At 35.2% G+C, this 26,972-nt stretch overlaps 1 protein-coding gene across 3 annotated transcripts in view; it reads right to left on the bottom strand.

Annotated features, from left to right (window-relative positions):
• LOC131427046 (dual oxidase) overlaps positions 1–26,972 on the bottom strand; it is a 143,970-nt gene that overhangs the window by 73,934 nt on the left and 43,064 nt on the right. For all 3 annotated transcript variants that reach the window (XM_058589929.1, XM_058589928.1, XM_058589930.1), the window contains exon 2: positions 23,630–23,835. In XM_058589929.1, the coding sequence (XP_058445912.1) occupies positions 23,630–23,714 (85 nt within the window). In that variant the 5' untranslated portion in view covers positions 23,715–23,835. The remainder of the gene's footprint in view (positions 1–23,629; positions 23,836–26,972) is intronic.

Below are 26,972 nucleotides of genomic sequence, written 5' to 3'. Positions count from 1 at the left end.
TGAAATGAACTGTTTTGCCCATCTCTAGTGTGAAGGAAGCACCGTTGTCCTTTGGTATAGTTGTCTCCTTGTCCAGTTTATCACATGGCTTACCGTAGTGAACAGCTTTTTGGCAATATTGGCATGTGGCCATCTGATTGTCATAGGTAACAAGTGATTTGCACGGGATTCTTGTATCTTGACCGAAAGTCACATACGAATGTATAGGCCTCTTCAAGTGCATGCGTAGCAAACGTACGCCATTTAGAATACCGGGGAAAAAATTCTTCCACTTTTCTTTTTCGATAGAGAGAATCTCTCCGTATTGGGACATAGTTGCGCGAATATAGGGATCGATGACGCTTGAGGGAAGATTATGCACACCCACTTCTATAGCACTATCTTCCATATATACTGGAATGTTGTACTTGATATTTTCATGCTCCACATAGTGCACATTATTATTGTCTTTAGCGAATTGAATTGCATCCAACTCTTTATAGAACTGGATATAAACAACATTATTGGTCTTATTGCGTTGAAGTAAATGCACACGTTTAAAAGTAAAGTAAATGCTCCTTAAGCAAACCTTCAAGTTCTCGTATCAAAGGTCGAATTTTGCACTGTCTGAAGTCAACAATAATTGTTTTCTTTCGTACCGGCGGTAGCTTTTGTTCGTTTGGTTCACTCATTTCGAAATCGTTCTATTGTTCACTACACAATACTGTACTTGGTTTCTTCTGTCCCGAACGTAAGCGGTTTTGGTTTATCGACTGACTTGGATGAGATGTGAAACCGAACTGAAATCTGTTGAATTGATCTTTTTCAGTCATGCCCACGAACTGAATAACATGGTTTCGAGAAAAAACGCGTTTAAAGTTTAGAATCACAACAGAACTTTATATTGTAGACTCAAATTTAATCTGCAAAACATGAATTCTCAGAAAATGTATGGAACATAAATAACACAAGATTATTACTGTTCTCAAAACTACTTATTTACAAAAACTGTAAGCGGTCGTTTTTCTTAGATGCACTTAGATGCTCTTATATTGTTTATTACAGATGGGCTGCGTGGCATAACACTATACTCGTCCCCCTGTAACGACAACTTATTTTTACCTGATACCCAATGGGCCGTATGAATGAAACGTAGCATGCTTGAATTTCGGTAGTAAATGCTACGTGTGGATCACGGTCCTTTCGAAACATGCTACAAACTGTAGTATTTACTACAAGTTTTCGGTAGGTAGCTCTAGAGGTTGCTACTCGTGTGTTTGCTGATAAAGTGAAGTACAGAAATTAAAAAAGTGGCATTTTTACAGATGTAAGTACGTTTCATGCTTTGTGCATGCTTATGCCAGCTTTTCCGGCTCTGTGTCGATACGGTATGCACTAAATGCTTAAATTCGGAAGTAGCATTAACTACATGTTCGAACTTGTTTTTTATTCATACAAAACCGCGTTATACTCTGTGGACTTTGTTTTTGAGAAGATACTACAAACAACCGACTTTACTTCATTTTATTCATACGGCCCAATATGTCGCTAGTCATTAGTCAAAACTGCGCTTTGTGAATCTCGCAAATGATTTGATGTTAGTAACAATCATATAATTTGTGAAATGTTACTGGAAATGTGGCAAAAGGAAATCATTTTCATTTCGGATTGGTACTAACGATAAAAAGTAGACGTACTTTATGAATCCTAATTGCAAAAAATCGTGGCTTAGTTCAGATGAGACATCGACATTGACAGCAAAACCAAACCGAGACGCAGGAAGACAATGCTTTGCATTTGTTAGATCACCATCTGTGTTATCTATTACAAGTTGCTAAAGTCGAGTGAAACGATTAGTACTCAACGTTACAAAGAACAAATGATTAATTTAAACGGAGAAATTCAGTTACATACAGACATAGAAAAATTTGGGACCGACATAACCGGGCGTCAAAATTGACTTATTTTTACAGCTGATCTAACACATATTCAATGCATTCTGATATATTCTTAAGTACTAAAACATATAAAAATACACGCCTGCTTGAAGGGCGAAGTATGTTTGATACGTATTTGTAATATTCAGTCATTTCAAGAATTATGTTTTCATGAATTATCTTATATGTATATTCGCGTCATCTGTAGATTTCAAATTTTTGTTGTTGAATTTTGATAGTTTTTCGACGTTTTTAGTATAATTTGAATTATACGGAATAAAAACTTAGTTACGAATTTGGTGTGTATATTTATTATCTTTTAGGAAATAAGAATTTTTTTAAAAAATGGCCGTCATAGTGCTGAGACCATTGCGACGAAACGCTACAATTCGTGGAATTTGTAGCTTCGGCTACAGCAATCAGAAATCAAAAATGATTCTTTGAATGTGTTTATATAACATATATATAGTTAAACCTCGAAAATCACAAAAATTTGAAAAAAAATCGTATATCTGCAAATAAACGATTTTAAACTTTTTTCGTGAATATTGAGTCCTAAATGGCAGCTATTATAAAGGCTGTAGCTGGATAAACATTTGAAATCGGGTTCAAAGGGAATTTATATCGTTATACCATATTTGAAAGAGCTTGGACTGGAGACAGCTTTCCCAAAATGTCCAACGCTTTATCTGCCTGATTTTCACTTAATTGTGCTTTTTGACCGCTTCACCACAAAATTTAAAAAAAATCGTCTATATTGTAGTCATATTTTAAGGATAAGTATAGTCAGAGGAAATTATTTGTTTTAAATTTTTAAGACGTATATTTTGTATTGAATGACTAAAAATGTTGAAACATATATTTTCAAGCTTCCGATTATGGTAGCACTGTGGATTTTTTGTTATAAATAAATAATTTTTGAGCGCTATAAGTTGCATGTCTGATACACGATCTGTGAATTTTGCAAAATAAAGGAGTCGTTCAGCATTTCTGGCTGCATATACCAATTTGCAATGATGAACTCCTTCCTGCTTCATGGATTTGAACTGTGTCGAAATGATGCAAACACAAATTTAATAAGTTTGCATTTTGCAATTCAAATTAAATTAAAGTTTCGATCAGCTGTTTCTAAGCGTATTATCGTTTTTCTAACCACCAAGCGTTTCCGGTCAAATGATTGATAACTGGGTTGCACTAGAGTAGTATTTCGGGAACACCTGTCTCATATATAAAACCGCATTTCCAATAACCTAATGAAATTCGCAACTAAACACCTACATTTTATTACTCAAAAACTGCCAGTTCAATGACCGGACAATTTTGGATACACTGAATTACATTTTGCCTCTCTGCAGCCAGAACAAGTTTAGGCGACCGTAAATGCGGAAACACAATAACCATTTATAATAATTTTATAGCTCGTGGATTATTCAATTAGGGTGCTCAGTCTGACACATTCAATACATTTGAATCGTAGGTCATGCGTTTTCGTCCATTTAGTTAGTTTTTTATTCATTTATTCCTAATTGAGTTCATCAAATACCGCAGAAAAGTATATATCTTTGTTTCCAGGTGAGCAACTCCAGAAATTAACAGCAAAAAAGGTTGAAACATCAGGATCCTCCTGCTGCGATTTAGATGTAACTTTGCGTTCGTCTCCAGTATGTCAAACCGTTAAATTGGTACGGATAGACAGATAGACAGATAAATAGACCGATAGATATTCAGACACGCAAGAACAGTTTAAAAAATGAAAAACGTCTACGGCTACGTCTGAAAGAAAAGTCACTTTGAGCAAATTTATTGCTTTTGATCTGGATAAACACATTCTAAATTTCAACTTTTTTCCGCTTAATGTTTTGCGAAATGAAAAACTGAACAAAAGTTTTGTTTGTAATTTTTTTCGATTAGTTTTCTGAATCTAGACAAAGCTTTCAACTTTGGGTTTTCCAGCGCACAATCAATTACAATTAGTTTTTTTTGACACCATATTTTTATAATAAATACCGCTGACACACATTGATGAGGCTGCAGACATGTTTTTTACGTACAAAATGAATATACAGTGAAACGAAACAACTCAAAGCTAAGTTTGATTTTCCGAGCGCCGATGATCGAGGAAATTAGATTTTTTATCGTGACGTCACAAATGAACAAGAATTCATCCTTGACAGTTCAGCGGTACTGTTTACAAACAAGCTTAAACAAAAATCGAAGAACACATCTCGAACAATCATCTTTACACTTTGCAACTAGTGACTTTCATTTAATAAATCTCAAAAACAAACCGTATCCAATCGTGAACAAATGTTTTAAAACTCTATTTAGACTATATGCATCGTAAATGTTCTCATTCAATTTGTCAACAGACAAACAAAAAATCTATGTTTACAAACGGTACTGCAGAACTGTCAAAATGTGTTCATTTGATTGAGGTTAGCAGTGATGGTAAAAAACATAATAGAAATCCAATTTTTTGGCGATTTGTAGCGTATCCCTAGTAACTGATTTATGACAGCTTTAAACAATGCTACTCTAAATTATTTCACCAAACTTGTTATGTGTGTGAGTTCATCGAATGACAGTTTTACTCATAACAAATATCATGGTTTTGAAGTACATTCATGACACATTTGTTCTGGTAATGAATCACTAAATTTTGATTATGAATTATGCAGTCTTATGCAAAACCCACATTAACATCAAAGCGATTAGTTATAGTTAGTTAGTTATATTAGCTGTTTTACCCGCATATTCGCGATAAGAATAAAAACGCATATACTTTTTACATTGAGAGAAAGCCTTGTATCATAAATTAAATCTAAGATGGTAGTTCGTGCTCGCATCTCACCCGACGCAGTCGCAAATCATTTACGGTCGAAACAACAGAAACAAAGACAATACAGTACAGTGAACAAAAGAGTGTACGGAATGGTCAAATACGAGTTAACAAAGCCTGAATCTTGGCCTACAAGACCAAATTCAATTTGTATAGATTTCAAGCGTTGCAAAATTAGACCAGCAGCAAATGAAATTGAAATCTTACTTAAAGAACGAATGCATCTAGACGCTAATAATGTAAGTGAGATTCAATTTAACAAAGCGTCTAACTGTGTGTACATTATGTTTAAACGTGAAAGAGATGCAATTGCATTCGCTTCGGTTAACAATGAGGTGCACAGCGTTGAGTGTGATAAGATTAAATACAAAATCCCTGTGCACATGGTGGACAATGCCATAGAAGTACGCGTGCATGACCTCCCCCCGCAGGTCACCGATCAGTACGTTCGGGAGAATATGTCGCAGTACGGTGAAATCCTTTCCATCGAAAGGGAAGTATGGCGGAATTTTCCCCCGGTATCCGGAATGACGTGCGAGTAGTACGTATGCATCTACGTAAGGCAATTCCATCTTACATCATTTGTGGTCAAGGTGGGACACATCCGTATAAAACGCTGATTACCTATGAAAATCAGCTGGTTACATACCAGTTTTGTGAACAACCTGCACACTACGGTAAACCTTGCACCGAAACTGCGAAAAGGGCATCATCAACCAAAGACAAGGTCAACCGTTCAACAATGGAAACTAGTGAGCGCAGTACTCCTGTTTCACCATCAAACCAACCAGCAACTGCAACCAATGTACAACAAGACGCATCTACAGCAACTAGCAACGAGTTCAAGACTACGAACATCAAGGGAAACGAAAAGAAGATGGAAATCAACAACAAAACCACCAATGCGGCAATGGATGACAAGACGAGTCACGAACAAAGTGCCCCTCAACCCTCGTAGGAGGGAAATAGAAGCTCCTCTTCTCCTAGAAAAAGAGTGACAAGGAGATCCACTTCAAAAAATATATTATTTAAAAAATCGGCTAATTCGGAAACGTAAAGCTTGTACGCAAATAGGCCTGAATAAAAATACCTTTTAAATAAAAAAAAAATCTAAGATATTCTTAGTATGAATCATCTTCGAAAAACGGAATGCTATCAACGTGACAGTTTGGATGGATGGATTATGGAATCACAGAATTTTCATAAATTAAATAATATTTATGATCGAGCTGATTTTAAAACTTTGTAGAATTTTAACTCATTTCCATTTCACACAGATGTGATTTTTCGTTTTACTTTATAAATCTTATGAGAAAGGGTCTACACTTATGATGGAATATGATCTCAATTTGGTTTTTAATAGGATTTTATGGAATTTTAAGATTTTATGCTAGATATATGAAGTAATAGTGAAGAATACTACAAGCATTTATTAAAATTGAATATGTCTATATACAGTGAGAGACATGATTGTTTGTTCACTTTCTCATACCCAAAATAAGACTCTTCCTAAGCAATTAAGGTTTTATGCTAGTAAGATTTTCTTTAATACTAAGGCTTTCAATCTGATGGAAAAACCTTTTTAATCCTCCTAGTGGTGTAATGATGTAATATGAGAAAGGATATTACTTATGTTTTCACTTTCAACATCACTAGAAGATTCACTAGACTTTTTTTGTTCAAACTTGAATAAAATCAAAAACTTTTTTTGGTATAAAATGTCATTATCTTTTCAATTTGTAAACAGTTTTGTCAAGTTAATATAGATTTAAATGTGGCAACCCTGCACGCAGAACAAAATTGAACAAAGCACGCGGTGTGCTAGACGGGAGCGTTTTCTTCTTTCTCCGTACCAGCACGCTCCGATCCGTACCGATTTTGGATCATTTTGTATGACAGTTTGAAAGTTTTGAGAAATCGAAGTGAGATCCGTTTTTGAGCTTTTCTTCACTATTTCCGGAAGTCGGATCGAGATAAAATTCAATAGAAATCTATGAGATTAAAATTAATGAACATTTTTTTCATTTTTTTGGTGCATATTACCCTATAATTCTGGAACCGGTAGTCGTATCGGGATAAAATTCAATAGCGATCTATGGGATCTGTAAGACCTTTCATTTGAATCTGAGTTTGTGAAAATCGATTCAGCTATCTCTGAGAAAATCGAGTGACATTATTTGTCACATACACACATACATACATACATACACACACAGACATTTGCTCAGTTCGTCGAGCTAAGTCAAATTGTATGTGACATTCGGCCCTCCGGGCCACGGTTCAAAAGTCGGTTTTCCTAGTGATTGTAAAGCCTTTCTTTATCAGAAAAACTAAAAGTAATTTTAAGTGTTGCAGTTTTAGTAATTTCTGAAAATTACTCAAAATAATGTGCTTTTGTATTATGTAAATGATGTACTTTTGTATTAGGAAGAGTTTCCGAAAAAGAATATAGCAAATCAATGTGATATATGGTATTTTGATTGGTTGGTTATCGATTATATTGAGAATAGATTTCATTCCTCAAGCTAACTCAAAATTCACGAAAATCGATATGAGACTGATATGCGAGTATGGGCAGTATATGTGAGTTGGATATTTATCGTTGAGTATTACCACATGTGCATTTGAAACATGAATAATGATGCTTTTGAATCCAATTCAGAATATAGTTACTTCAGCCTCAAGTCAAACTGGTTACTCTATCCGTGCAAAATAATTCACTTGTCAAACTTTAAACGAGTGCAAAGTTTCATGGAAATCAGAGTATGTTAAGTCTGATGACTAGCTTCCCATTTGTGGATGTTGTTCATATAAATTAAAACATGCATTTTTAAAACGAAATTTGACAATTGGTAAGCAAAAACACCTGAATAATATTTCGAACAACTCCGCAGATGAATGATAGTGCTCAAAACAATCTTGATAAACAGAGTTATTGTTGCTCAAAAATCAATCAACCGGATTAAAAAATTTTTGATGATATTAAAAATGTTTATTATTGTATCAGCCTTAAACAAAAAAAAATATATCCCACGCGAACAACTCCAGTTGGTTGAAGCTCCAACCATTCCACCCATACTAAATGGTTTTCGTTCATTTCACAAATTGGAAATCATTCAGTCCATGCTTAGGCACAACATTGAAGGTCGTCAATTTTTTTTTAGATATTTTTAGGCTCGTGTATCAATTCGAAATCTTCTCTTCCGTTATACCTTCGACCGTAGACCATAGAAGTTCATGATCGAATTCAACATTCTGTTTTCTGCGTTGGTAGTGTCTATAATCCGTGAACTGACGGCTAGCGACAAAACCAATCCAACCGTCCAATTACGAATAGTAACATTCATTTTTATATCGCTTGTAATTTATTTGTTTTTGTGTGCTAAATTGCCCACTTGCACACAGCTTTTGAGCCATCAAGGGTATGAAGTACCGTCTCTTGCCTCTTCATATTTCGACCATTCGGTCACTGAAGTGTCTATTGTTCGTAATAAAATCATTCGAATAAATTAATAAAGTGGCGGTTTTGTGGCCGCCGTCATCCGCTAACAGGCCCCGGAACGGTGGAAGATTAGGACGTTTCTCTAGATGACTGGAGCTATTCTCAACCGACGAATTTGGAGGTCTTCTGGCTGCACTCGAACTATAATTTTTTTGTTAGGTACTGTATAGCTTGAGACATCCTGAAACGCTTTATTAGAGAGAAAATGAGTCGGAGGAATCCTCAATGAGCTGCTTGTGAACTTCCCATTAAGCGACGATAGATAGATCGACGCAGACTTCTAATGCCTTTTACGTTCAGCCCGTGAGGTTTGAATCCGGTTTGGGTCATAATTAGCGATCGCTAGTTTCGCAGCACGTGTTGAATTTGTATGCTCTCGCAAGCAATTAGCCGCCATCGTCGGTCGAGTAGATCCGCGCCGCTGCTAGCCGGAATGGAAGAGGACAAATTTAAACCTACACCATCCAGCAACCCCAGTGTGATCGCGGTTTTGCAATATGATTGTACCGCAATTATATAATCGGAACACTTGACAGCATTTACTCGGCTGCATTGTGGCCGGGATTTTAATAATCACTCATGATTTACGTGTTCATGCAGGTCAGATGGAATAATTCAGCTTAGCTGGAATCAAACACCACTGAACACATACACAAATTCAAATTTAATCATTTTTAATATTATTTAGACTATTCAATTTAACAGCTGATTTTAAAGTGTCGATTTTAGAAATATTTGCTCCAGTTTCAAATAATTTGAAAAATCTTGTAACAAATACGTCAGAAAATGAATGATAAAAAACATTGAATCCTTCTTTCATACATCCTAACTTATTTTTATTTCCATGAAAAAAAATCTAATGTTGCCAACAATTTGCGAGAAAAAAAATTGATCTAGCTAAGAGCACTTCCACTGCTGGTTAGTGACATTCAAGTTGGCGATATCAAAATACTGGTTGACCTGGACCATCGACATCGTTGATGGAAGGTAAACTTGACTTCGACTCCCCGAGTTATGCAGGAGCTTACATAAATAAAACAAAATGAGACCAGTTTTTGCGGGGATTGTGCGGTTACCGTAAAATTGATTGCAATTTTGGCGAACTTCGTCACTGACTTCGTGGTGTCAACAGCATAACGAACATACTCTCAACGCATTTAGGCCATTGAAGCCATGTCATAAATTAACGGATCAGGTGTTGTTGTAAGTGAAGTGTAATTATTTTTGTTGTTGTGCAGACGAACGCTGTGAACTGCATGGTGCTACATTGTCGAGATTCTTATCACATTTTTGAGTAGAAAATATGACCAAATAGTCTAAATGTTTCCAATCATTCTAATTCGAAAGGACGGAAACAACTAATAACAATAAACTAATAAAAAACGGAACAAAATGTTTTCAATGAACACAACCAAATACATTCCTTCCTTCACCTTCAATCCAATCAATGTCATTGACAAAGTTTATGGATCGATGGCTCTGTGATTTAAACGTAAATAAAGAAAATAATTCAGTAAGACGATATACCAGAAAAAAATAAATTACAATGTAGCAAAATGCAAATAAAAATTTGAAATATTTTCGACGACAATATATTAGTGATATATTGAAATGTTCGGTAAAATAATAATTTCTGAATAGAAGTTTATTTCCATAATTATTATGAACTGATCTCCGCTGAATCATTTTCTAACAAAATTAGAATACTTCAATACAAAACTACTTGTAGCCGCAGAATTCGTTGATCAGTTCCGACGCCGGTCGCATGATGTTACTAAAGTCCACATGCACTACTGCGTACTTCACAAGATTGATTTAAAAGAGCTTTTTTGTTGCTATTAAAATATTTTTTTCACGTTTACGGCCAACGTTTCGAAGGCGTATTCCTTCATCTTCGGGGCAAAACGACTGCAAACATTAGTAGTTTTGCATTAAAAACGAAGGACTGAACCTGCGAAACGTTGGTTAACGTGATACAAGTATTTTGAAAGCTACAAATGATCAAAATAGCCATTTCTTAATTCATTCAAAAAAGGTAATCGTACCCGTTCTCAGTAAAATCACTTCACACGTGTTAACAGAGAAGGAAAGCTGATAGTATAATGTTCAATAATGGTAAGTGCCTGGATGCATCCTAAAACTTATTGATTTGACGAATAAATGTAGCCAAAATATCCCTACTGAATGTTCCGTGGGTTCAAAAATCTTGATTCACAGATATTTTCTTAGGAAAAACTTATTTCACATGGGCTAAACTTAGTACACTCAAAACTTGTTTTATGCCGGGGATCCGCACTGCATAAAACAATCGCACCAAAATCCGCAAAACTTTGAAAATTTTAACCAAAAACCGTATAACTTCAAAAAATCTCATGAAGAGAACTGCTAAGCTTTGAAAAGTCGCAAAAACCGCATAACGTTGAAAATTCGCATAAGAAAACAGCAAAACTAAGAAACAAAACATTATTAGGTCGGATGTCCTAGAAGGTCGGATGTCCGTGATAATGCTAGATCTCGACGTTTCGTGCATTTCTAGGATCAAATAAAAAAAACGCACAATTTCAAAAATTTGCATGAATAAATCGCACAAAAATAAGACATGAGCGCATAAAAGCAAATCGTTAAGCGCTAACGCGAAGCGAACAAAGCTATCGCTTTTTATCTTTTTTTATAAATATAAAAAATAGGTATAGAATTCACTCAAACTTTAGAGATGGCTCACTCTAGATCTCAGAGATGGCTGGACCGATTTTGATCGAAATAGTCGCAAATGAAAGGTCTCCCTATCACCCTGAACGCTATTGAATGGTTTTGAGATCGGATGTTTACTTTTAGAGTTAAACGAAGTTTTATGTTAGAATTTCCAGTTTTTTTACAATATCTGTCATAATTGAAGATGAAAACAGAATATGTTCTTAGACTTAGATTCCGCACGGTAATAGCTATCCAAAAAAATAGATTGTTAAAATCCGTTCATTTATAACGGAGATATCGATATTTTTATGTAAGCGATTTTTCGCCTTATTCCAGTAGTAGAAATTTTGAGCGCTGTATGATAAAGATTGGGCGCAACGTGAAACACGACTTTTTATACTGTTGCATACAATTATTTCTATGTACCACTAAGGCAGTGTACAGCATCCTTCTACATGACATTTTGCCTCGGACCGATTCTAGCACGGTTCGTTTTTGGCAACATAATCGTTCGAATATGGCATATGTAAACCAGATGATGGCAGAATTTTCGAGTTGAAAGTAATTCCATAGTTATATTGATTTAAACTACTTACACTTACTTGGGTTATGCTAGTTCCTGAATACCGGCTCTGGAAGTACCATAAATAATGACGAAAAACTCTAAAGTGGAACTTACTTCGACATCTCATGGAATGTTCAATCGATTGTCATACGTTAAAATTGAAATTCGATACGATTTGCAGTTTCGACATTACAGGGTAATGAGTGATTAAAATCTCAATTTGCCGTTTAAAACGACGATAATTAAAATAATGTCATAAGAACTAAAACACCTAAGAATATCCATGCAAAAAACAAATGCGGATTGATAAAAAAAAAGGTATCATCTCACTGCTAGGTGGATTAATCGCGTTTTTTTATTGAATTGGCTTTCATGCTTCGATCTGCTTTGATCTATGCAAAACGATTGACGCATGAATAAAATGAAGAAGCTAAAAAAAATATGATGAGAAAAAAATTTAACATTCTTTGGAAAAAAATCTGGAGATAAATAGAGCAACCAGATATATGTACGTCACTAAAAGAATAAGAAAACTGAAGGTAAATTCCTGTTTTTGTAGTACTTCCGGAACCGCGAACTGGAAATCGGTATAACGGAGCTTGGTTCGTCGGGTCTAAAAATTTACATAAAACCTTCCGTTCGAACTAGAGATGGTCGGGTTTCAGGTATTTGTACCCGAGACCCGACCTGAACCCGACGGGTATTTGTCGGGTTCAGGTACAGAAAATAATGTTGGGATTCGGGTTCGGGTTAGACAAACCATTTTCGTATGCTCGTCCCTCACAAAGCTACAAAATTTGATATAATATAATTATTTCTGTTCCACCGTTGAGCTATTCCAGAAATTAATAGCAGAAAATGTGGCGAAAAAAATTCCTCAAATCGTTGTAACTAGAAAGCATTTATAAAAATATGTAGCCCAACCCTCTCGTTTATGGCCATTCAAACAATGACATGGAAATTATAATCAATGGATCGCATCTGAGTTTTAATGTTGCAATGAAATCCCTGGGCGATAGTGATGCCATTTTATTTTTCATTCATAACTTTGTTCACATCTTGAAACAATATAAAATTATACGAAAAGTGTTTTTATAGTTTACTCAGTAATCAAAAGTAATTTTCTACTGTGTCATGTTCCCACATGAGTTGCTAAATTATTTCCATGAAACAAAACTACCCACTAACGAGCGATTAACCGGTAGAGTTCGATTAAACATTTACAGTTGATTGCTCTGCTCTTTAGATTGCCATAATTCGTAGGTTTTGTCTACGAACACTTCAGTGTTAAACAAAAAGCTTCCCACAAGAAACCGAAAAAAAAACTTCGAGCTCTCGATTGGAACTCTCGAGTTTCTACTTACGCTGGTGGTGGCGGCAGTCTTCATACTGTTGCCGACGTCGTCGTCGCCATTCCGATTGTTTCAGACCTCAGGTGATTCACGAATGATTCTCTTTCAAATACCCTCCAAGGACGTTCGATCGTGGCAGCGTGTGCGCGTAACCAATTGACGAAGGATAGCTCGAACGGTAGTGAATAGTAGCTAATTGGAGCGTTAAGTCTTGTGTGCTACTTTTTTCAGGTAAGTTTAGTTTATTGAATATACTTACTAATTCTAATAATTTGACTTCATATGTTTGCCTTTTACGAAGCATCAATCTTGGCCTAACATTTCGGGATAAAAAGTTATTTTTCTAAGCTAATCGTTATATGTTTCAGCAATATCGACATATTGTTTTGAATGTCAGTAAATTAATAGCTCTCATTGTGATTTCTTCATTTAGAATATAAAATTTTGTAGAGAAATAGCAAGTCTTCTCATACACAGCAAAAAAAAAATTATTAAATTTTCAGGTTACAGGTAATTCATCAAATGTATCAAAAATACAAGAAACGTGGGTTCAATACACATTCAAAATGTGTCATTTTTGACACTGCCAAATGTCGATCTCACAATATGTAAATTTACACAATTTTTTCTAAGTATTTAAGCAATGCATGACGTATATGGTCAAAATTTGGCTGCACACCGATATCTTCAACGGGCGATAAATACTTTTTAGCAACATGTAAACAACGTTTCGACAATCAGTACGAGATAATGAAATGACATCTAAATTTTACCAACAAAAGAACAAAACATAAAATGCCATTCATCGGAAGAAACCGAAAACCGTTTCCACGTGGTTCGAAACCTAACCTAAATAGTTTCGTGGAAAGTGTTTGTTTGAGTAAACTGCCCTGGGTCAAAATGATTTAAATCATGAAAATGTTTATGGGTTTTACTCATAAAATCATCAGTAATAGGCATGATCTCACGAGAAGTAATGTTTCATGATTTTCATGATTTCTTAATCATGGTACCGGCAATAGATTTTTATCCATGTACAAATCGATATAGTACTGAGGGATTGTATCTTGAACGAACTTAACAGATGTATTATTATGTCGTTTTCGTTTGAAAAATCTGAAACTGACCCAGGGCAGTTGACTCGAACAAACACTTTTCACGAAACTATTTAGGTTAGGTTTGGCACCACGTGGAAACGGTTTTCGGTTTCTTCCGATGAATGGAATTTTATGTTTTGTTCTTTTGTTGGTAGAACTTAGATGTCATTTCATTTTCTCGTACTGATTGTCGAAACTGCGTTGGCGTGTTGCTCAAAAGTATTTATCGCGCGTTGAAGATGTCGGTGTGCAACCAAATTTTGACCATATACGTCATGCATTGCTTTTCATGTTCAATCAAGAAAACAAAATGTCCCAAAAGTCACCGTGAGCTTGAAAAAGGTTTAAGGCGATTATTCTCTGACATTTCAAACATGTAAAAAGAGGTTTAATGTTCATTGAGCGATTATTTTTTAACAAAAATGCAATTCATTTCCTTTTTTATATACAACAGAAGTTGACTAATTTTCAAACTGTAATGATAGTAAAATCAATAAGAAAATTGTAACAAATGCGGCTCTCCAACATTGTATAAAAAATTAAAATATAAGCTTCATATTTAAACAAACTCAAAAACAACTGGAATTGATAGAAAAATCATAGTTAACAGTAAATTTTACTTTAAACCCGCTGTATCTTGGGAACATTAAAGTATAACAAAATTTCGATTGACCCGTTTTATATTTTAAATCTTGCGTATTTTCATAAAATTATATCGAAAATTAAAAAAAATTCTAAAATCCAAATCTTTTTAATATTCTATAATTTTTTTTTTCATCATGTCCTAGAGTGCAAAAAAAATGTTAAAAATCAGTTTCAGTGTATTTAAATAATCATGAAAATCAAAAATATTTATTTTGAAATAATCTTTATGTATCGATTTCGAACTAAATTTAAAAAGATTACCTTAGACCTAAGATATTAAATTAATAAAACTAACAGTTTTTGAAATATACGTTTTAAGAAACTTCTATGGAACTTTTGCTCAGACATTTCTCAAAACAGGCAGAAATTGTATAAAAAATTAATTGAAAGAAATTGAAAAAAATAGAAAAAAATGCGTGTCAAATTTGAGGCAAACCAAATCAAAATATACAAAAATTGAATTGTAGAACAAATCGTAATTAAGTTTTTTCTCGATTCATTAACGATTTATTAAATTATAGTTTATTTGTCGTAAAGTTGCCAAAACTAAGTTCAGTTTTTGCAATGACTGAGTGTAAACATATATGTATTGAAGAAGCCAAATGAATGAGAAACCCGCGTCATGTTTTTGATCCTTATGTTTTTATCCGGTTTTTTTAATTCAAAAATACCTAAACGGGTTTTTCAAACTAAGTAGTACTTATCTGACTTTTGACACGTAACCTTGAGAAGATGATGGAAACATACATCGAACTGAAAGCTGAAGCTATGCGTATAGGACTGGCAATAAATGCGTCAAAAACAAAATACATGAGAGAAAGAGGTTCTAGAGAAAAAAAATAACTGGAAATCACAGTGATCGTCATTTCTAGCACAGTCAATCGTATATTTATAGCATTTCACTCAAACTTATTCTGCAATTTTACCGACGTATGTGAATTGGAATAAATACAAACACTTTGAAAATTGGCATTCGTTTCATTAGTTGTTTGTCTTGTCACTGATACAAAGCCCTAGATAGATTCTCAGCGTCTGTAAGTCCTCGAATACTGAGTACTTAGTATTCAAATATTTGATGTTTTGCAAATCCTTATAAATTATTTTTGCTGTAACTTCTTCAGTTTCAAAGAGACGAAAAGCAAAGATATTTCTTTTGTGGAATTTGACCATTCTGTTTCATCTTAGCATGGCTACTTAGTGGCAATAGTATCGTAGTATCGATATTATTGCCACTAAGAATCCTTCAAGGTCGGGGCATGAACATACGACAACTGGATTGTAAGATCAGCGTCCTATACATTAACCGCCTACCTGAATTTTAACGAGATACTAAGCAAATAAACGACATATTTTAATTTCAATATTGTCAAAACAAAAATATTACAAACCAAAAGACTTTTTTTATATTATGAATTTTGAACTGTCATTCGGGGTACATATTTTGTCTTTTTCTTGGACACAATTTTGATAAAATTAACAGTTTTTTACTTACAATGATTTGAAGAAAGTGCATGCAAAAATATATACGCCATTTTTAAAATTTGAGTATTGAGTTCAATCAGCCTCTCCATCCGCGCAAAACAAATGCTTTTCTATACGCGGAAACGTTGTACCTGTTTCTGTTTATGGTCTCATTTATGATTGCCTTCAGTAATGAAACAGATGAAACGCACTTTCACTAGCCATTTTCAAAATCGTTAACCGTTGCAGCTTTTAGTCGTACAAATGTTGCAAACATCATTAAAACGACGAATGACATGAAAATCCGCAGCTCGTACGATTGTTGGAGGTTGATTAATATTAGAGAATCACGTACACACGACCGGAGTGTAAGAAACACGACTCTACTGTCAAGCAATCAAATGAAAAAGTCATCTAACATCGACAGTAGTCAAAGCGCAACTCATGCCATCAATCATGTCCGGTTGTGCAAAGTAAAATAAAACAGTCCTATTTCTGCTATGCGACTCGACACAACCGGAACTTTTCAATTTGTTAGTGACTTATATCCTGTGATATTTAATGTACCTTTAGCGTATTATCAACATACCTAGAGAATCTTAAAATATACGTGAAAATTGCAATTTCCACTTATTTGTTTAAAACATATTCAAAACATTTATTTTATTCGCAATTTAAATATAAATATTGCTCATTAGATTCCACTGTGCAAAAGATCCCATCGCACATGAATACGTCTAATTCATTGAACTGGCCGGCGAGCAGGTGTTTACTTGAGTATCTGTGATCACATTGGTTGTAGATCGTTAATTCACCTAACACACGTCCCTGGAACATCCATGGTGCATGTCGCAAACGCAAGGAGCACTTTGTGGAATCGTCGATTGCTCTTAGGTAGCCTCCCACCTCACGTAGGTTAAACATAAATCAATCACAATCGCTGCACACCATATTGGTCTTGGGATTTTTGATGTGCTACTATCTGCTGCTGTTTGATGTTTTAAAACTACCGTTAACCTACTGTAAGTCACATAATAAAAAATATAATTAACAGCATAGGACAGAATAGATCTCGCAAGATGTTAAGCTGCACCTATTTTCACAACCTAGTGCCAAATGAACAACCACCGGATCGTTAAACATCAGTTGTGTGCTATGCTATTAAGAATGAAGCGAAACGATTTTCGCATTATTTATGATTCCACATGGCTTAAATTGCCATCCTCTGAGATATTCTTGCTTAAATCATTTGAAACTCATAAAAATTACCAAATCGTGAGTTGATTTGAAAGCAATCAACACAAGATGAGCGGCTGTGTTTAGGCTTTTACAGACACGTATTTTTTGATTGCTATCTCAAACATGATCCTTTGTTATTCACTCCACTCATAGTCAATAAGACAGAGCGGTTCATTCTTAATAAGAATTGATAGCAAGGTCCTGTTCCACTTAAATTTAAAAAATATCATCCCTGGGTTTGCAGTTCGTTAGCTTATCAGAACTAAATTTGATTTATTTACTGTGCTGTTGAAAATAAACAGACTCTCATCGAATGTCTCGTTACAGTTTCTTCTTGTACTGTATCAAGATCAACGACTACAATCATGTTAAAATCTTCTCATGGTGAGAGTCATTGTTAGGAACCAGACAACAAACTGCTTCTCATCTGAGTTGGTGCTGAACAGTAGTTCGCACCGCACAAGAAAAGCTCTATGTTCCTAGAAATTTGTCTCATTACCTACAATTACTTCGTTTTTCAGTGTCTCTTTGAAAACTACCTGAGAAACTAACAGTCTTTCAAAAGACTAATAATTAATCAACCTTTTTAAGGCTATACATCCGAAAAATTATTTTCCAAACTAAACAATCTTTTTTAAAACTGTCACTATATTCGTCTTTTTGCCATCTGAAATCAGTCTAAATCTACCTAAAAGTCACGGCTTTTCGGTCACGAAAGCAAATTGATCTCCGATGTCAACTTCTCTTTTTGAGCAGTCTAGATAACCGTCGTCGGTAGCGGTTCTCAACTGGCTAAGAATAGCACTACGGCCCACCTGTCCCGGTGGTATAAGTCCAGCAGACAGATAAGTCGTGTGGCATCCGGCGAAATTATTTCAACCCAGAATTGATCCACTGGTTCCCTGTTCCATGTCGTAAAAGACCACTGAAACGGGAGCTCGCAAGTCAAGGTGTATTTCCGAGTCGATTACTAAATTACTGCAGGAGCCTAAAAAAGGCAGTTGAACTGATAAATTGAAGGTATAGATAAGAAATATATCTATTTTTCTGCATATTAACGTAAAACCAGTTTTCGCCAAGCGATGACTTTATATTTTTCATATTATATGAATTCTAGTGGAGCTAAAGCCGTCAAGAGTAAATTCATTTCTATTTATTTGTTCTCATACAATACTTAGTTGTTTATAGTGTTAATTCATCACGCTTCCAAGCGAAGTGCGATATCCTACATAATCTTTATTATCTCTCTTGGACACTGACTACTACGGGTCGTTTGTTGGTTCTGCAAAGCAAAAAGCTTGTTGGCAATGTCATTCACTCTGAATTTCAAAAGCGGGATGATATAAATATTGCATCTTCATCCTACGAAACAGGATCTCATAAGATGTATGATGATGCAGTTGGGATTCGACCAGCCCTTGAAAATTCGGATGCTGGAAATTGTCGGTCATCAACTATCTCGAACGAGTTGGCTAGAGCTGGTACTACGAATAAAAGATCGAGCTGTATCACTATTAACTAGTTGAATAAAGCACATGATTTGTTCTTAGGCTGCATTCAAACATACCAGCTACTGGCGCAGCTTGCGAACTTGCGCTCAGACAAAAACATTTTTCCAGATTTGAATCTGAAAATGTCAAATTGTTTATTGCATTTTCCAAGAATAATTGCAGGATTCTTGCCAGAGCTCTGACTGGACATTGCAAATTCAACTATCACATGACTACTATTCAGCGTACTGAGTATTATTTTTGTGATTGGTTTTATACAGGGTCCGGCACTCGAAGTGTAACCAACTTCAGACCGCACGCGCAGCTGACGCACGGGCATCAGCTCTCTAGAAATTTGCTAAATGACAGTTCGGAGTTGTATTGTTTACAAGCGCAAGAAAGCATTTTGCCAAAAGTGAACGCGAAAAAAATCAGTGATGGATTTAAAACGTAATAGTGTGATTGCTTTATATTTAGATGGAAAATCACAACCAGCGATTGTTCGTGAGCTCAAACACCTTAAAGTGAATAAAGTTTTTGTTTATCGCACCATAACTCGTTACAATAATACTGGTAGCATCGCAAAACGTCATGGAGGTGGTCATCAAAAGACTGCAACGTCACGTGAGATGGTTCAAAAAGTGAAGAAGCGACTTGAACGAAATCCTCGACGAAGTGCCAATCAAATGGCAAAATAACTGAAAATATCCGACCGTAGCATCCGCCGCATACTGAAAAATGATCTGAAGGTCAAGCCTTACAAGATCCAAAAGGCGCGTGATCTCACACCGAAGCAGCAACAAGTTAGACTTGAGAGAGCGAAGGAGTTGCTTCGTTTGGCCGAAAGCGGTCAATTTCCGAAAACTGTATTTTCTGACGAGAAATTTTTTCCAATTGAGCAATTCGTAAACTCTCAAAACGATAGGGTTTACTTGACCGACCGTTCATACGAGAATTTGAGGCATCGATTGGCCACCAGGAGGCAGCACCCGCAACAGATAATGGTTTGGGCCGCTGTAACCGCAGATGGGCGCTCTCCAATCGTTTTCATCGAGCCTGGCGTCAAGGTAAATGCGACATATTATCGGGAAAGTATTCTGGAGGTTGCTTTGAAGCCGTGGGCATACAAACATTTCGGTGGCAGACCATGAACGTTTCAGCAGGACTCGGCACCGTCTCACAAAGCTCGAGTGAACCAAGAATGGCTGAAAAACAACGTTCCGAACTTCATCACGTCCAAACAATGGCTCTCGAATTCACCAGATGCGAATCCAATGGATTATTCTCTTTGGGCCATTTTGGAGAGCAAAGTCCGAACTAAAAGATACACCAGTCTCGAGGCGCTGAAAAAAGTTATTGTCCGCGAGTGGGCCAAAATACCTACAAGTCACATTCGGGCAGCTTGCGATTCGTTTTTTGACCGTCTCAAGGCCACAGTCAAGGCAAAAGGTGGTCATATCGAGCAAAAGTGAATTGATTCTGAATTTTGTATCATTTTTACACATTTTGTACTTTGAATTAAGTAAAAGTAATTTTCCAAACTGAATTTAAGGCCTTTTTAATTGGTTACACTTCGAGTGCCGGACCCTGTAACTGTCCCGCATTGACGCAACTACGTATCCGGGCTTTTGGTTCTCCATACATGGTTGAATATGTGTATGGGGAGCTAAAATTGAAGGATATTCTATCTTTTATCACACAATGTTGTATAGAGCTATAGTCAGTCAGGGTTCATCGTTCTGTCAAAAAACTACTGAATATCAGCAAATATTACGTAAACTCTATGAAACATTTACTGACACGGTCTCCAAACTCTGAAACGTCATTTCTTTTGACAAACTCAGTAAAAGTTTTACCAAGTTTGAATAAAATAACTTTAAAAAATGAAGAATTTTATTTACCATCAATATAAATTCAGTAGAAATACAGATTTGCCAAATAACATAGTTTTCGGAAGTAAAGGTGTGAACGTTTCGATATTTATAGAGAAACAGTTAAGGGTCAAATTGATTACTCTGCAAAAAATGATAATACTGATTCCATGCGGTAAGTTTTCTTTGGGCGGATATATTCAAAAAGCTATTACCAGCTTTTCATTTCAGCACTCTAATAAATTGATTGATGTTCCCGTATTCTACTGAAAATGGAAGCTTGACGATGATAACCGTGAGATTGATTGATTGGATGAATCCTTTAACAGATTTCCAATAAAACTTACCAAAAAACTCAGTAATACAGTTTATATATTTGAAGTTTATATATTTAAAGTTTATATAAGGATCGATCGAGTTTATCGAAAATAAGCTATCCACAAATTTTTTCCACCTAGCACGATGTCGTCGTTACCAGGGCTTTGACCAAGGATCGAAATATTGTCGTATGTTTGAATTTAATCGAGATGATTTGCATTCAAAAGATGTCTGTCCAATGAAGGTAACGACTGATAAATTTTCATGCACTATTCCAATTATTAGTAATATTCCTTCCATTCTACTGACTATTCAATGCAATAAACCAGCATTCCTTTTTTTCTGAATTTACTAACAATATAATCATGAATCTAAAAGTTAATAATGATTCAAATGTATTAAATTGGAATGTTCGATTTTCAAAATCGAACGAAGATGAAGTTTTCAACTTACTTTAGGTTCACAAAATTCACATTGATATTGTGATTTGACCAAGAGAGAGGATAGAAAGGAAGAATCCTACCGGATCCAGAATTTTCAAGAGGTCACGGTTATTAAAAGATTAAAATTTGGGTTTTATTCTCCATAATAAAAAATTTTTTAAATAAAAACACATGGATTGTGAATTACTTATTATTATATTTAAAAATCTCTTCATCTGATGATATATCCATGCCCCAAAACTATCCAAATATTTAGTTTCATTTGAGGATATTGACATTTCGCGAGCCTTTTTCAGAGGTTGGCAACCTTATTGAGAGAGAAACTCTCACTACATACACATCACATGCTTTTCACACATACTTTTTTTCGTTGAATTTCGGCAAAACAATTACCGAGAATTGCACCGCCGAGTACTCGGTAATCCTCTGGGCAAAAGATAAAATGGCGGAGTCTCGGCAAACTCAAATTTGAGAAACGTCAATTATTATCGAAATTGTAAGCGAAAAGTATAACATTTACTGAATGTTCGGCAGAAGCAACGAAGTGAAAGTTTTGAATTACTGAGCCTTCAGCCTTGAAAGTATACAAAGAATTCGTTTTTTTTTGTCCTGCTAACGAGACCAGTGCAAATATTCGAAGTTGTTTTGAAAATTGTTTCTTGGTTCGGTTTTCCACTAAACTGCATAGCAATTAAATTTAATTAATTGATTATAATATTCTTGGAAAAATGTTGTAAAAATTACGAAAAACTTTGCACAATTTTGACGTACTCACGTCCAATGCAATGATAAAGATCATAAGAAAAACTGAAATAAAAGACTTCATTCATTAAATTTTTTATCCAACAAAAGCACTACATGGAAACTAAACCAAATGCAGATATTCATCCAAAATGAAACACTAATTAGAACATGTTCACCGAAGCGTTTTGCGAACAAAAACTGAGAGTGCCAAATTTGGGTTTCCTATTCCACCCAACCGTGACAGCTCGCTCGAATGATCCTGTGCACGCGACTAACCTCGGCTAATCTTTGCAATTAAGCATTTTGCCACTAGAGGATGATTTGGAAATTATTTTTACCGAAACAGAAGACGGCCGGAAAACTCCGTTTTGAATATCGTAAGTTTGAGGATAAGGAAGAAAAGTTTTCAAATAAAAAACAAATCGAAAAATTTGATGAACAAAATTATCTTTCCATTCATACGATGTCGTCCAAAGTTGAGGTCAGATACATACAAATAATACATAAAATTTTTCAGGAGACTTGTGCGTGTGTCCTGGGTACGTTTTACCCCATATACTTTTGGTGTGCTCGAGCCCGACAGGCCTGCAATGTTATGAGCCTTTGTACATGAGGACATGAGAATATAGTCGAGTTATGACATTTTTTAATTGCATTAACGAAAAATAATTCACTTGCCAAATGTGCATTTATTTTTATTTTTTTTTATTATGAAGATAAAACACAATTTTGAAACATCAAATTTCCGGCTACCTAAAAAGGTCCGGGCCAAGGGAGGTTCCCCCCCTTTTCCTCAAAGAGTAACAAGGCATGCAGATTAGAACCGCTTTTGACAGATCAATTGGAATCATAACAATGTTTCCGCTGTATACTATTAAATTTTCCGAACTGTTGGGCTGATTCTGACTCGATAAACTGTTGGAGACACGGCATGAAATCACCGGAATCTGTGATATTGTTTAAGTATGTAAAGAGGCGCATCGTATGAACGAATTTGACCGAAAAAAATCGATGATTTTTTGATAATTTAACACATTTTTTAACATTTTGAAACGATCGTGACAATCTGCAGAGTAAATTAAAAGCAAATAGCATGTCTGTTTCGGAAATGTAATTTAAACATTTTCGACTAGTCTTTTTAACTATTTGTGTTGTTTTCTGATCGGATTGATCAAAATAAAAATAAATAGTTTGATAAAAGAATGTGGAACAATGCTACTAAAAGGCATATATACATGTATATAAGGTATTTGATTGTTGTACATAGATCAAGCTGATATATGATTGTTAACATTCATTTATCCATGCGTAAACATGATTAAGAAAATTAGAATCATTTTATTTTTCATACTCAATAATGTCAAAACGGTTACCGAAAGCAATAACATTGTCCTGCTCCGAGAAAATGGAGTACGCAAAAAATGAAACTAAAAAATTGAAATGTAAAACTTACCGCCATCATTCCTCTGAGCCAACAGCAGGGAGATCACGAAACACAATACCAGCAGGCCCACGAAGGGCCGATGGAAGACGCTCATTTTTCGATTTTATTAATCCAGACGACGATTTCTTTCACCAAACTTATCCTGTAGGTATCATTTAGATCAAATTGATATCACTCCGATGAACACTTTAAAATATCACACGTTCCACGAGTTGCTGTTGAGAGACGGCAATAAAAAAATTAAAAACACAAAAACACTTTATTTTTTCTGCCTTTTGATTCGATTTGGAACCTTTTGCCTTCTTTTTTGGCTGCGATACCGACGATCGAATTCCTTTCACTTTTTTGTATCGCGCAATTAAGCTAACCTGACCACTACCGTTTCAGTTCCCATCGGCTTGAGACTTGAGCGCTAAAACCGAAACGCTGACGGTGAGTATTTCGATCACTTGGAACTGGCCGATCGGTCAGTATTACTGACCGTCCAAAAAATCTTCGAGCTGTGATGAAACTAGCCGCTAGACTACTTCAAACGCGAATTGCGAAAATGCCACTCAAATGTAGTCTGGGGGCTATTGATTTATTACGTGTCACCAATGAGTAAAACCGACTCAGTCAGGGAATATATCAAAGGAAGAAAATAAGGTGCTCATCGATACAAAGTAATCTGTTGAGCCCTTTTCAAAGATCGAATGTTATTTGATACGTGTCTATACAAACACGAGCAGTGGCTATTGTTTCGTTTATATAAAGTCTTCTGTTCAATTCATTCCTACACTTTATATAGTTTAATCAAATTAACAAGGCATTCGATTCTTGAAAAATAAGTACAACGACATAAAATTGGGATGCTGTGATGAAATTCTTAAAATAATTGAATTTTGAGAGTCAGCTAGAATTATACTTGTTCTAGCCGGCAGCAACCGATCTGCTAGAATAACGGGATTGACGTAATCGAATTGATTCCGTGTTGCCGTTTATCAGTGCCATGGAGATTCGAAATGCTGATTTATTCAATTCGTGAATATCTGAAAAGAAGAAAGAAAATAGATAATTTTCGACTCAAAGCATGGAAAATTGAATTTATCTATAATAAAATAAGCGATTTTAATATTTGAGTTAAGATTTCATGGTATTTGAGTAAAACCTGTAACTGTTTATATTATAATTCATGAATTTATAAAAATGTTTACAAATATTTCGTTATTTTTATAACTTTTCATTGTAATACATCCTGACATTAGAATTTTCATTGAACTTAGATGAATCTTTAGGCATTGATAAAATCCATTTTTGTCATACAATAGAGCGAAAATTTTTTGAAAATGGTTTATTTTACCAAATTTTTCCCTTTTTACACAATTTTAATTCATAGCTACTTCTCGGTATTATATTCGTTGCGTTTAGGTAGTAAAATGTTTCCAATATTATAAACTTTTGTAATCAGCAAAATAAAATGGAAGAAGCATAGCGCTTTGGAAATATTTATTGTTTTGTATACGCGCGTCACTGAAATATTGACACGATTGTGCATAGATTTTCTATAGTTTTTATTATTATATCGTTTTAGAGTTTCTACAATAATCGCTCGGGTAGTACTTAGTTATAGCCAATTGGCTATCCACTTAGTGGTGTAATGATGCCTTTCTCATATCAATCGTACTATCATATATAATACTGTGGTATTCTTCAAAATTTTTTTTCCTCGATTCTTAAAAGAATAACCGAAATAGATTTGTTTGACATGAAATTCAGGAATAACGCATGGGACCACAGGACCTTTCATTTGAACCTAAGTTTGTGAAAATCTATGGCGCCATCTATGAGAAAAGTTAGAACACATATTTTCTTATTTTTGCACATTTTACCCCATAACTCCCGAACCGGAAGTCGGATCCAAATAATATTCAGGAATTTTGTATGGGACCACAAGACCTTTCATTTGAATCTAAGTTTGTGAAAATCGGTTCAGCCACCTCCGAGAAAAGTTAGTGCAAAAAAACGTTACATACACACATACGCACACACAGACATTTTGCGTACTCGACGAACTGAGTCGAATGGTATATGACACTCGGCCCTCCGGGCCTCGGTTCAAAAGTCGGTTTTCACAGTGATTGCATAACCTTTGTATATGAGAAAGGCAAAACGCGTGTTTTGACATGATTGGGACCACTGTGCATTGTAACGATAAGTTGTTTTTGACGAGCTGTCAGAAAACGCGGTAAATATTTATTTCTCAGGGCTCATGCAAAATTTTGTTACTTTAGGATGTCAGCTATCTTCATTTTTCGATTTGTCATAACAATTGAATAAGCTTTTGAGCCGATTTACGGAATAACGGAAGACCAAAGGTTGGTGCATTGTCGGTGTTTTCACGAACACGTTTAAATTCAATATACCAAATAATAATTGTTGATTGTCTTGATGCAAAGTCCGGATAATGCTCATCAAGCCAATCCTGTGCTTGCACCGGAATTTTTTGTTTTCATTAAAAACAGTGTTTCATAAACTCACGAAACGAAACTAACACACTAATGAACCGAAACTCATGAACTTTTGACTGACAGCATCTGAAGGATTTCTCGATTGGAATCTAGAAGGGACATTTGATTGATGACGTCATCTTTCTGTCAGATTGTAGACAATTCAATGATGCTCAGTTCGTGCTCGCATTGCATCCGACACAGTCGAAAATTTCTTACGGTCGCGACGACAGAAACAAAGACAATACAGTGCAGTGAACAATAGAGTGTACGAAATGGGTAAATACGATTTAACAAAGCCTGACCTTGTAGGCCGGTCAAATTCAATTTGTATTGATTTCAAGCGCTGCAAAGATAGACCACCAGTAACCGAAATTGAAATCTTGCTTAGGGAACGAATGCATCTAAACGTTAATGATGTAAGTGAGATTCAATTCAACAAGGCGTCTAACTGTGTGTACATTATGTTCAATCGTGAAAGAGATGTAATTTCGTTTGCTTCGGTTAATAACGGGGTGCACAGTGTTGATCATGACAATGTTAAATATAAAATCCCTGTGTACTTGGTGGACAATGCCATAGAAGTACACTCTAAAAAAATTTGAATTTTACAGGTGACTTAATTTCTCATACAATGTAATTCATAAAGACCTAATTTGTTAAATGACGGAAAATTTTATTTGCAAAGACTTAATGATAGATGAGCTTGAATTTTACTGGTTTCGATTGTAACTTGCATTCTGGTAGCAGGTGCGACTGTATGAATTTAAATTCACCTTTTACTGACCAAGCAGATGTATGCTTCTGTGGTTAACAGACGTACTTGCGATCCAATGATTCTTGGTTCAAGTCGCGGGGGTTGCTAT

This window comes from Malaya genurostris, chromosome 2 (assembly GCF_030247185.1).
Source record: "Malaya genurostris strain Urasoe2022 chromosome 2, Malgen_1.1, whole genome shotgun sequence".
Taxonomy (NCBI): Eukaryota; Metazoa; Arthropoda; class Insecta; order Diptera; family Culicidae; genus Malaya; species Malaya genurostris.
Note: the sequence above shows the minus strand (reverse complement) of the source record. Positions and strands in the feature narration are given on the sequence as shown.